Source organism: Medicago sativa, chromosome 4, assembly GCF_051527215.1.
Source record: "Medicago sativa cultivar Bolivia chromosome 4, Bolivia_mono, whole genome shotgun sequence".
In the NCBI taxonomy this organism is placed as follows: domain Eukaryota; kingdom Viridiplantae; phylum Streptophyta; class Magnoliopsida; order Fabales; family Fabaceae; genus Medicago; species Medicago sativa.
The window spans coordinates 86,606,567-86,618,828 of record NC_140752.1 but is presented as its reverse complement, the minus strand read 5'-3'; the positions used below and the strand labels follow the sequence as shown (position 1 = coordinate 86,618,828).

The following is a 12,262-nucleotide window of genomic DNA, read 5'->3' as shown; positions in this document are numbered from 1 at the left end:
CTTTTTGTAAATAGTCTTGTAATTAGAGATGGAGGGAGTATAAACAAACTTACTCCCTCCGTCTCACAATAATTGTCTCTTTACTATTTTTTCTTTTTCTCAAAATAATTGTCACTTTAAAATACAAATACAATATTTATTATTTTTTCCATTATTATACCCTTATTTATTGAATTACATCCAACTTAACTACTCCACTAACTACAATTAATAAGGGTGTTTTAGTAAATGACACTAATTTTACCATCAAAATCAACACAATTAATCATTTCTTTAATAGTCGTGCATAAACGACTATTATTCAGAGACAAAGGAAGTATTTATTTTTATGATAATTAAGATAACTATTTCAAATTTTTGTCTGATAACATTCAAATTAGTACATAAAATCAATCATATGATAGTTAATCGATCTTAGCTGTAATTAAAATGCACATAATATATGTTGTTTGCTGTGGGGAGAATGGAGACAGAGAGAAGAAGAAACCTGCTTCATTTTGTCGTTTCTGGGCCACCTGTCCTCTGTCTCTCTGCTACTCTGCTCGCTCAATCCAAATGGTTGAAACGCTTTTTCTCCATTCAAACAAACAACGTTAGCTGTTTGTCGTTTATCCGTCCACCTGTCACTGTTCCACACTTCCACTCTCTCTGTTTATTCCAAAAAATGGATTAAAAGTTGAAACACTTTTTTCCCATTCCACATTCCCTCACTCTTCACCCTTCCATTCCAGTATGTTTCTGTTTCTCTCTTTTTCCTCTATCTTTTCTTCTTTTCTCAATTTCATTTCATTTCATCATTGTTGATAAAATAATAAGTGAACAAGTTTAACCGTTATGAATCTCACTCTACTATCAAATCATGATTACAACTGGTAGTGCTGTGTTTGGTTGTGTTACCTTTGCACTATTTATTCCCATTTATGGTTGTAGACTCTATGTTACTATTTTCTGTTTTTCCAAACACTTTGATAATCATCATAATAATAATGAAAGTAAAGATCAGATTTTTTATGAAAGGGTTTGTCTAACATGTGCAAATTAAGGATATTAAAAGTAGCAACTTTTTATTGAAAAACACATTTATTTATTAAAAAGTTATATATCTAATATAAAATGCACAAGTTCCTATACAAACTTACTACTTTAAACTTCTTATTATGTGCAAATTTGCACATGTTAGAAAAACCCTTTATGAAAAAAGATTTAATTTTTTTTTTTTTGTGTTTGATTTTGTCGTTCAAATGTGTTTGTATCTTTTTTGATTTATCATGTTCTGAGATAGATAAGTTTCCATGAGTTTTTTTTTTTTTTCTATCCCTCTATGCTGAAAATATGAAATTTTGTCTTTGATTCAGCAAAAATAAATAACTGTTAAGTTGATGTTGTGTTTTATGGTATTAAATATTAATCCATGTTTTTCCTTGACAATTAGTAATAGTGTTGATTTTTTTTTTTTTTTAAAAACAATGAAGTTTCAAATATTTCTAATATGTGTGTTTTTATGATTTCTTTAATGTATACATATAGGTAATATATTCTTGATGCCTTTTGCATTTTATGAATAATTTATGCTGTTTATAAGTGGTTTTATTTCAGTTGAGTTGTTAAAATGTCTATAAAACCTTGTTATAATTTTTCTTGTTTCCTGAAAAGCAACAGAATTAGTATTAGCAATCTCATTTGATTTTAACTTTGCAGATTAGATTCCCTAACTTCTGAGCTTTTCTGATGGATTTGGATGCAAAATCTCCCTCTTCACGGTGGGAATGGGATAGCCTACCATTACCCGATACAAAAGCTACTGAAAATAAAAAATTACAACCACCAAACTGGAGTATCGAATTAGACCGAGAAAATAATGTCTGGTTGTTCGATACGCCAACTGGAAGTGGTTATTCTGGCTCTGAGCTAATTTTTGGTTCTACATCAGGGAGTTCGAAATCAGATTCAATCAGTTCATCACCAACTAGGGATATTAGCAAAACCAGTAAATTTGCATTTGAAAGTTCCCATGATGATTCCAATGGTAAAATTGAATTACCTAAAGAAGGGCCTATTGAAGCTTCTAATGCACCAATGCTTTCTTGTGTATCTAGTGAACCATTGCTCAATCTAAAACTCGGTAAAAGGATGAAATTCGAGGACGCGTCATCTTTAGTTGTTGGAAGGAAATGTAAGTCCAATGCTCAGAACTTACAATGTCCGCCTCTCTGCCAGGTTGAAGGTTGTGGCCTTGACCTTTCATCGGCAAAACATTATTATCGCAAACGAAGAGTTTGTGTAGATCATTCCAAATCTCCTATGGTAGTTATAGATGGTTTGGAACGACGATTTTGCCAGCAATGTAGCAGGTAAAGCTTCTTAACAACGGTATGATTGTTTGGATCTAATTGACATAGGAAATAATAGTATTATTTTGGAATGATGAATTCTTGCTAGCACATCATTAGAAGTTAATATTACTACTCAATCTGATTAAACTTGCTTTTTTTTTTGGATGGTGTTGAATAAATTGCTCTAGAATTGATCACTTTGCTTAAAATGCTGAAGGTTCCATGATCTGTTTGAGTTTGATGGAAAGAAGAAAAGCTGCAGACGACGTCTTTCACAACACAATGCATTGCGCCGTAATCATTATTGTAAAACTGCCCAATCAAGTCAATCATCTTTGTCTTCGTCACCCTGTGGTAATACTTATTTTTCTTTATTTTTCCAGTTTATATCCGTTTCTGCTTGTTATTTGATTTAGGTTGTTAAACCTGGAAAAAAAATCTAGAAGTCTAAGACCATGCTATGCAGGCTATAGTTGAGTATTAACATTGCTGAATGAAGATTGTTTGAAAAACTTAAATACTTGACATCACTTTTCTTTTCTTTGCTTTCCTGCTTACTAACTTTATAGGTAACCTTGCAAGTTACAATAGACACTAATGTCATGTGACAAAACTTCTTAATTTTCTACAATTTTCTATCTTTTTAACTTCTTGTAAATACTGGTCATTTTTCATTTATTTCATGGATCTTTTTGGATTTTCAATTGTCATACATCCTAAAGATAAAGATGCTTAATCCTTTGTGACACGAATAAGATAAAGCATGTTCAAGAGTTCTAGCAGTATCAATTTCATAATAACCATGCAGAGTAATGGTCATATTAGAGTTGCTAGAAGGGATTGCTATTAGAGTTGTGGGCTGTATAGTGGATTTACTTAAAGGCACAAGAAAACAGTTATCGTGATTGTTTGGACTTGAACGCGAGTATGATGTTCCTAAAACTAGATTGGTGTGAGTATGAAATTCATTAAAACCTCATGTAATAAAAATTCAACTTCAAGCTGTTAGTCAAAACTTATACCGAAGAGTAGCCAATTTTAGTTCATTTATGTTTATTATAGTTACTTTCAAATCATTCATTTCACGATAATGATGCAAATTTTACCATTCTCTTTTATCTTCTAATCTATTTTAGTTCTGCAGATGAGAAGCAACAGATGAACCCATTTGCTTATTCAAAGACTGCTATAAATTTAGCCTTGCAAAACATACAAAACAGCGAGCTCCCCCAAACAAAAGATTTTCTCTTGAAGCCTATAAACGACAACATTGGCACACCAAGTACTGTAACTATGCTATCTGATGATTCCGATGTCCATTTTACATCCAAAGTCCTTGAAACCAAGAGGATCAATGCAGGTCAGTTCACGTCTTACTTTAAAATTAAGCCTCATGATTTTCTACTAAGTTTAGATTGTTACATTTATCATGTAAACATAATCTATTTATTTTGGCCATATTGATTGCTACCACCATGCAAATATTGCCAGGTGTAATTGATTAGAGTAATATGGTATTGAAGTATGTAATAATATCCCTTGCACAGTGTTATTCATTTGGTAGAATACCTTTTGCAGGTGTAGAAGATTTCATTAGCTTCTCTGATACAGATGCTACACAAGACTTCACCTGTGCTTCCTCTCTTCTGTCAACCAGTCCGTGGGATTCATATGCGACCAAATCCGTTTCTCTAGAACATTTAGATTGTACAACCAGTACCGCTCAAGCCATAGCACACACAACGAGTCAGTGTATGCCTCTAGCCTCATCAGAATATTGGCACAGTGTTCTTGATCAATATGTCGATTCCAGCATGTGGATCTCAAACTCAGACTGTGAAGAAAGCGATCATTTTCAAGAATTTCAATGTTCTGAGAACCTTGAGTCGTGTTTTCACCAGTTGGACTAACATGAATGTCTCACCCCAGATAGTTTAAACCTAACAAATTTACAGGCAAGCTAGATTCCATCTCATGATTTCTGATTTGTAGGACCTAAATTTTTGTTGTAATGACTGTTTATTATCTCTCTTTTCTTGTAGTATCATATCGAAACAAAAAGCAGTTCTGGAAATAGTTATGCATGCTATTCGGTTAGCTGCATTTTCAGAATAGTTAAGCTTAATCTGATCATACCAAAGGTCATTTTCTTTGTAATATATTAAAGTGAAGTGGAAATTATGAACATTTTAGATCCCCTTTGGATCCCCTTTTCATTATATTTATGACAGTAATTTTTAATAACAAAAACATCACTTCTATTTTCAAACTTTTTTATGTTCAGTAAAGACAGTTTTTTGTTGGTTTGTATTCTAAGTTTAGCAAACGGGACTTAAAAAAATAATGAGATGATATAGTTATAATTCCAACTGAAAGAAAAGAATTTTTTTCTGAAATCAAAATGACCCTTATCAATTCAATTCTAGATGTACCTTAGTTTGCTCTAATTTTAGTTCCCTTTGCAAACTGAACTTGAAACTGTCTAGTTGCTAGATGTAGAACGTAGAAATCACCACCCTTCAACACAAAATCTTTTGGAAATCCAAGGTACCTAAGCTGATAAAAGGCACTTTAGCAAGTTTTGAAATCAGCACATGGTCCGCAATTAATTGGATTAATAGTTTCTTTTCTTAAGACCACTCTCACTACTTTAAGTATACTTGCATGTTTTATATGAAAAAACACCAAATCATTTGTTCAAAATTGGAATAAGATGTTTTCATTGTGGTTAAGGCTGGCTCTTCATGACATTTAAGAAGGATAAATCTCATCTATCAGCTCCCATCACTCTACGTGTTTATGACATATAGATCCAATAACCACCTAAGAAAATTCAATAGTACAGTATTATTCATGAGAGCAATCAAATGGTTAATCTGCAGTGTCGGAGTTTAAACACATTCAACTACCAAATAAACAATAAATGTTTGGTTTTTTTTTTTTTAGTGTCTTAGTGTGTGTGTATATAGATAGAGAGAGAAAAAAATTAGACATGAATGAGAGTAAAGTGGGCAACAAACTAGATATAATGTTAAGGCGTAACTTATAAAGTAATCTTTTTCAAAAAATTAACTTTAAACCGGATATAATTGTCAATTAGGTTTAAAAGTTCTTTCCAAAAAAAAGTGTGGCCAATTTTATTTATTTCATAGTTATCAATCTAATCAAATTATCGTTTATTTAGAAGTTATCAAGGCTTAATATTATTTGGGTCATGCCAACTTGTACGCAAAGAACACATGTTAAACAATCTAAAATAACAATTTTACATTGAAAAACATAGTATGTTAATTTTTAAGAAGTAGAACGCACAATTTTGATATCTATACTTTTATAATTTTTTTTTTAAAATGTATCATTTATTTATTGACACATCTATTGTTTAAGCATGCTATACTTCTTTTTTTTAAAGAAGCATGTTATACTCTTGTACACGTCTTAAACTTCAACTTATATTTTTATTTAAACTTATATATTCATTATCTCCTCTCTCTTTATTTGGTATAGAAGCCATCATCTAATTTCTCTCTTCATTTGGTATGTATAAATCTCGTTGTCGCTTATCTTCACTTTGTATGTCTAGATCTCTATGTCATCTATCTTCACTCGTTTTTCTTCACTTGGTATGTGTAGATCTATTTATTTGTGTAGGTTTATAGGTATATGTAGATCTTTTGATTTTTCATATATATTTTTAACGTTTTTGTTGCTCATGTGTCCAATGTTCAAATTAACATTAATAATGGAGAGACATCTACAAACATGGAGAGATATCCATAATATAGTTAACGAAATTTATAACCAAACTAATAACAAGTACTACATACTATAGAATTCAAGTAGATTTTGAAATGCAAAATTCTGAACGTGAAGTATGAAACACTTTTGGATCGTAAATCATCACAACAATAAGTAGTAGAGCTATAGACAAAATTTCGGATGGAATGAACAAAAATTTTAAATTATCTGATAAATATAAAATGACATTTTTTTTCTTTTGATAAGTAATTAAATACGAATTCGTTTATAAATATTATTTAAATAAAGTAATCAATTACCGTAAGATATATGAAAATTAATTAATAAATTTAAATTTGTTAATGTAAAATATCGGTTATTTATTATTATTATTAGGTAAAAATTCATTTTTTAATTTACTCTTCTATATAACGTTTCCATTTCTTTTTAGATTATCTTCTTTATCACAAACTCAATCGAACTTGTATGAGTAAAGATCTTCCCCATTTATTAAAAGAAATATAGAGTTCAATTAATAGAACTCTTTATTAGTAGAACTTTCCATTTCTATTAACAATAATAAATAGGATAGATCAATGTAGTTGTACATTTTCCGTGGGATGGACCTTCTTCAACCTTTTTACTATTTTACTATAAAAGATGAGTATAGAAGCATGTGTATTGGTACAGTTGTTGGACTGTTGGACACGTATTTATGAAACACATTTAATTGACCCCAAAAAATTGAAATGCAATACCACCGTTTCCTTTAATTTAAGAAGCAGAAATTTCGTGCCCAGTAATGGATTTAGATACAAGTTTTTTCCTGTGCATGTACTAGTTCTCATACAGTACATTCATTTTATATTCGAAAGAGAAACTCCACCAAAGAAAAATATGCATTAAAGATATACTAGGAGTCGTACATTCATTTTTTATGCAAAAAAACCAAACTCATTTTATATGCAAAAAGGATACCAATACAATTCAGTGGATCACATTAACCTATTATATTGGCATGACATGGCACGTTATATTGAAGTACTGTGCCTGCCTTAATAAAAAACAAAGTTAAGTGACTTTCTAGTTCGTCATAATTTCTAGGGTTAATTATGTTTCTAGTCCCTATAAAATAGCGATCTTGTAAGTTTAGTCCCTACTTAATTTTAATAGCATTTTTAGTCCCTAATTTTGTTTTTCTGCACTGAGTATTAGTCCCTACTCAATTCAAATTTGTTTAATTTATGCTTAAACTCTTAAATTTTTGAACAATTTTTTGCAGACATGTTTAGAACATTACTAAAAGTTCGTCCGCAAAAAATTATCGCAAAATTTGATTTCTACATCCAGATTTTATTACTTTTTATCTTTAACTTTTGTCGTTTTAAAAAATTCATATTTAATTCATTTCATGTCAGAAAATTCTAAATTTTAGTAAACGAACCTTTCATAGTGTTCTAATCTTGTCTCAAAAAAATCGTTCAAAAATTTAAGAGTTTAAGGATAATTAATCAAACTTTGTTTTAGCAGGGACTAAAATTATAAGTAAATTTTTTTTTATAGGGACTAAAAATGCTATTAAAATTAAGTAGGGACTAAACTTACAAGGTCGCTATTTTATAGGGACTAGAAACATAATTAACCCTAATTTCTATAGATGTTTTTAAACCGTGTCAATAATTTCAAAGTTTTAATATAGATCTTAAACACATCACTTATTTACATTAAAAAATGAATTTCTATCTACTAAACTATTTGATCAAAAAAATTATATCTTACTTTATTGTAAAAAAATATTAAATTGGACATACAAGTCTTCATATTTATTTATTTATTCTATAACAAATGCTGCACTGTTGAATAAAATTTGGTTGATTGATACTTTTATTTATGAAAAATGCTAACAAATTATCCTAAAACACTAGTTAAAAACTAATATAATAAATATAATAAAAAAATATCTCAAAACTTGCATAGTCACACTCTTAAAAACATGGAAAAATTTGGAGAGTGAAAAGTAGTACAAGGGGCAAAGCCATTGGAATTTGAATGCAAAAATGAAAGAGCGTATATGGATTGATTTCTTTAATGGGAAAAATTGATTGATTTGAAGGAAAGAGCATATATTCTTTTGATGTCAAAAATGATATTATAGAAAAATTTAATATTCAATTGAGAAAATCTCTTTTTTTTAGAGGTGAGAGTATTACTTGGACACAATCCTAATTAAAACTATTTTAAGACATATAAAAAAAATATGAATGATATGATTAAATTAATTCTTTTTTTTATTTGTGCGTTTGTGTCTAAATAATTTTAATTTAGGGACGTTAAACCCAAGTAAGTATTTCCCTGTTTAACTATTGACTAAAATAAAATACCTTTCAAAAGAAAAGAAAAGAAAAACTAATGACTAAAAATATTTAATTGTTTTTCTTCTCAAAAAATATATTTATTGAATTATTTTGGTCAAGTTTGAATTTATTTTTTGTTGACTCAATTTCTTTGACTTTATATTTTTTTTGTGGTCAAAATGAATAAATTCTTCGTATTCAATGATTAATATTCATCGTAAGTTAATATTCAATAAATGACGAGGGTAATTCATTTTTTAATATAATTTTATTTCTTATAAATAATTAAATGGAAGAGTAAAATAAAAAAGAGACATGTACATCAAATTATTTTTTCCAAGCCAATGAAAAACTTTTAAATAATCAGTGTAGTAATCTGCACTAAAGATAATGATTTTAATATTATTTTTTTTTTTTTATGTCCGGGGTTCGAACCTCAGACCTTGTATATATTATCCAATTATCTATTGTCCTTACCGACTTAGTTAAGCTCATGGGAACAATGATTTTAATAGTTTAATATATAAAACTAACATATGGTTTGATGAATAATAATTAATATGAATATGGAGATTTTTTTCCCATTTTTCAATTTGGTTTTATAAAGTACAAACAAGGTATAAAAAAAATAATAACACAATGTACTAAGATATATGTATAGCTTTTCTATGTAAAAGTAAATAAATATTGAATGGACGTTTCAGCCAAAATTTGTAATATTTTAGCCAAGATAAGATATGTTCAAGCCATAGTAAAGAGAAGAATAACATAACATTTGTCATTAAAAAAATATATTTTTATTGCAATGCAAGAATAAAAATATTTCGTTAAGCATTACCGATGTATTTTCTTTTTTTTCTTTTACATTGATTAAAGAAAAATATATGAAAATTAAAATAAGTCAAATACCTGTATGAATTGTATTTTCTTTTTTTTCTTTTACAATGATTTTAATTGTATTTTTTTTATTTTTTATTTTACAATGATTTTAATTGTAACGTGACAAAAATACCCATATCTTTCTTCAAAAAAAAAAAATACCCATATCTACAGTCCACACACATGTCGATCACGACAACATTTTGAAAATTTCAAAAATGTATCACTCTAAGCCAATGCCAACACAACACAATGACAATTTTTGCAGTCGTGCTACCGCATTAGCAAATGTGTTAGTCTAAATACCCTATATATTTAATACCACTACCCAACCTCATCCTTTATTCTTTTATTATTACACCTCATCCCTCATTTCAATTCTCAACCCTCACAACGTTATCATCACCCCTTTCATCCACATTCTCATTCCACACCCAAAAACACACACAAACAAACACAATATGCAAGCCAATGAAAGAACGAGGAACCGTTACCATTTCGTTACTGAAAAACGTTGGTCCGTAGTTCTTTTATCAATCTTAGGAATAATCGGAGCATTACTTTTCATAACAACAATTTTCCAAACCTCAGACAACACCTTGTTCTGTTCTCTCACCCGAACCAAACTCCAAACCTCAAACCAAAACCAAAACCCAACACCGATCCAGCTTCGTGCTATTCTTCACTACGCAACCTCCCATGTTGTCCCACAACAATCCTTCTCTGAAATCTCCGTAACCTTAAACGTCATCAAATCCTTAAACCGACCCTTCAACTTCCTCGTATTCGGTCTAGGTCACGATTCACTCATGTGGGCCGGGTTCAACCCACAGGGAAAAACACTCTTTCTCGAAGAAGATCCAAAATGGGTTCAAACCGTTCTTAAAGACGCACCGGAGTTACAAGCATTCACGGTTCATTACCGTACACAGCTTCAAGAAGCAGACGAGCTTCTCAAATCGTATAAATCTGAACCTTCTTGTTCTCCGGCGAAGGCGACGCTAAAAGGAAACGAAGAATGTAAGCTTGCTTTGCATAATCTTCCCGATGAGGTTTACGAAACGGAGTGGGATTTGATAATGATCGATGCGCCGAGAGGTTATTTCGCGGAGGCGCCGGGGAGAATGGCGGCGATATTTTCAATGACGGTGATGGCGAGAAATAGAAAAGGTTCCGGTGTGACGCACGTGTTTTTGCATGATGTGGATCGGAAGGTTGAGAAAGTTTATGCAGAAGAGTTTCTTTGTAGGAAGAATTTGGTGAAAGGTGTTGGTAGGCTTTGGCACTTTGAAATTCCTGCTTTGGGTAATAATCGTACCACTCATGATTCTCGTTTCTGTTAGTGTTAATTAAGCCTTAATTATTTTGATTATGGCTTCGGATTTTTCAATACTTTGATAGAGTTTGATCTAAAATGAATGGTGGTGATGATACAAACATTGTTGTTGTAGGGAATAGTGATATTGTATCGGTCGTACCTTTACAAATTTTTACAGCTTTTAATAATACTGGAGTAGTACAATTTTATATTTGAATTTTGTTGTTTACTTTTGGCGTGATTAGTGATTATAGATTTGGTTTATGTCGTTTCATGATTGTCGGTGGAGTCAGATTTTATAGGTGGACGGTGGTGATCGTATGTTTAATTTGAACTGTTCGTTTCATGACACGAGGCTGCTTGAGGAATTTCTTATTTTACTTTTATTTTTTATGATTTTTGGACTTTTCCATTTGAATAGCCGGCAACGAATATAGGTAGGGTCTGTCCTTTTCTATTTCACTCTTTTCATTCACTTCACCCATTTTGATGGAATCCGATTTTCCTCTATTCCATTTTTTGTTTTGAGGATTTCATTTTTTGTTGTTTTTTCCCAAGTTGGCTAGAAATCCAACTTGAAACATATGAATAAGTGAGAAATTTAAATAGTATCCGATCACTAATGTCATGTTCTTAACAATTGAACTATGTTTAGAGAAATTTGTTTGTTTTTCATATACAAAAAGGAAAGATTCAATAACGTACCTTCTATCATGTGGCAAATAAATAACTTGCTTTAAAACAAAATGGGGGTGGAAAGTCGTTGATGGAAAAGTCAAACAAAATAGTCAGTTTTTTCTTAAAAAATGGTCAAAGTTTCATTTGCCTAATTATGTGGTCAAGAAAAAGTCAAGATTCACCAAATGGAGTAATGATTATTATAAAATATATGGAAACTGTTTTTTTTTTTTTTTTAAAAGGAATATCAAAACTGCTACTCAGTTGATGTTTCATTTGCTGTAATAGCTGCAATCTTAGTTTAGTTTAGTTGATGTTTCTGGAGATAGAAAGAATGAACTGCTTTTAGTAAGAAGAAAAGCGGAAGTCGTGAATAGCTTGTACAAATAAAAATGGTGATAGGTTAGAGCACAAATATCGCGGGGTGCTTAAGTTGCTTTTTCAACCATGCCACAGTGCTTGTCAGTAAAGACACCACTATTTGATGTGATAAGAGCATCTACAATGGTGAGGTCTTCACCATTTAAGACCTGGTACCTAATAGGTACCCCCATTGTGGGAAAAAAAAGTGAGTGTCTTAAAAGATGCAAGGTCTAAATTAAGACCTCATTCTTAAATGGGCCCACATCACTTTTTTATTAAAATAATAATTAAAAAGTGTATTAAAATAGATAGTGTATTAAATAAATAATATTGGTGGGACCCAATTAGACCTTTTGTTAGAGGATCTCCATTGGAGTGGTTGAGTACCTATTAGGTATTATTATTAAAAAATTATTAAAAAGTGATGTGTCAATGTGGGACCCATTTAAGACCTTAAAGATGAGAGTCTCCATTGTGGATGCTCTAAGAGTGGTATAAAATGGATACGTGGTATACTTTGGCAACGGTAGCAATTCAGAATTCATACACCTCTAAATAATATTATAATGAATTGAAAATTGATTTGGCTATTTTCTCAC

At 30.6% G+C, this 12,262-nt stretch overlaps 2 protein-coding genes across 2 annotated transcripts; both read left to right on the top strand.

Annotated features, from left to right (window-relative positions):
* The first annotated feature begins 426 nt into the window (after positions 1-426).
* On the top strand, positions 427-4,527 carry LOC146933160 (squamosa promoter-binding-like protein 2). The gene is made up of 5 exons (XM_085704884.1): positions 427-730; positions 1,699-2,351; positions 2,551-2,687; positions 3,478-3,693; positions 3,912-4,527. The coding sequence occupies exons 2-5, from the start codon at positions 1,729-1,731 to the stop codon at positions 4,241-4,243; spliced, it is 1,308 nt and encodes a 435-aa protein (XP_085561010.1). The 5' UTR covers positions 427-730; positions 1,699-1,728; the 3' UTR covers positions 4,244-4,527.
* A 5,238-nt stretch (positions 4,528-9,765) lies between these two features.
* LOC146933159 (arabinogalactan O-methyltransferase 1-like) lies at positions 9,766-10,973 on the top strand. The gene has a single exon (XM_085704893.1). It carries the CDS (start codon positions 9,766-9,768, stop codon positions 10,645-10,647), a length of 882 nt encoding a protein of 293 aa, XP_085561019.1. The 3' UTR covers positions 10,648-10,973.
* Positions 10,974-12,262: the final 1,289 nt, after the last annotated feature.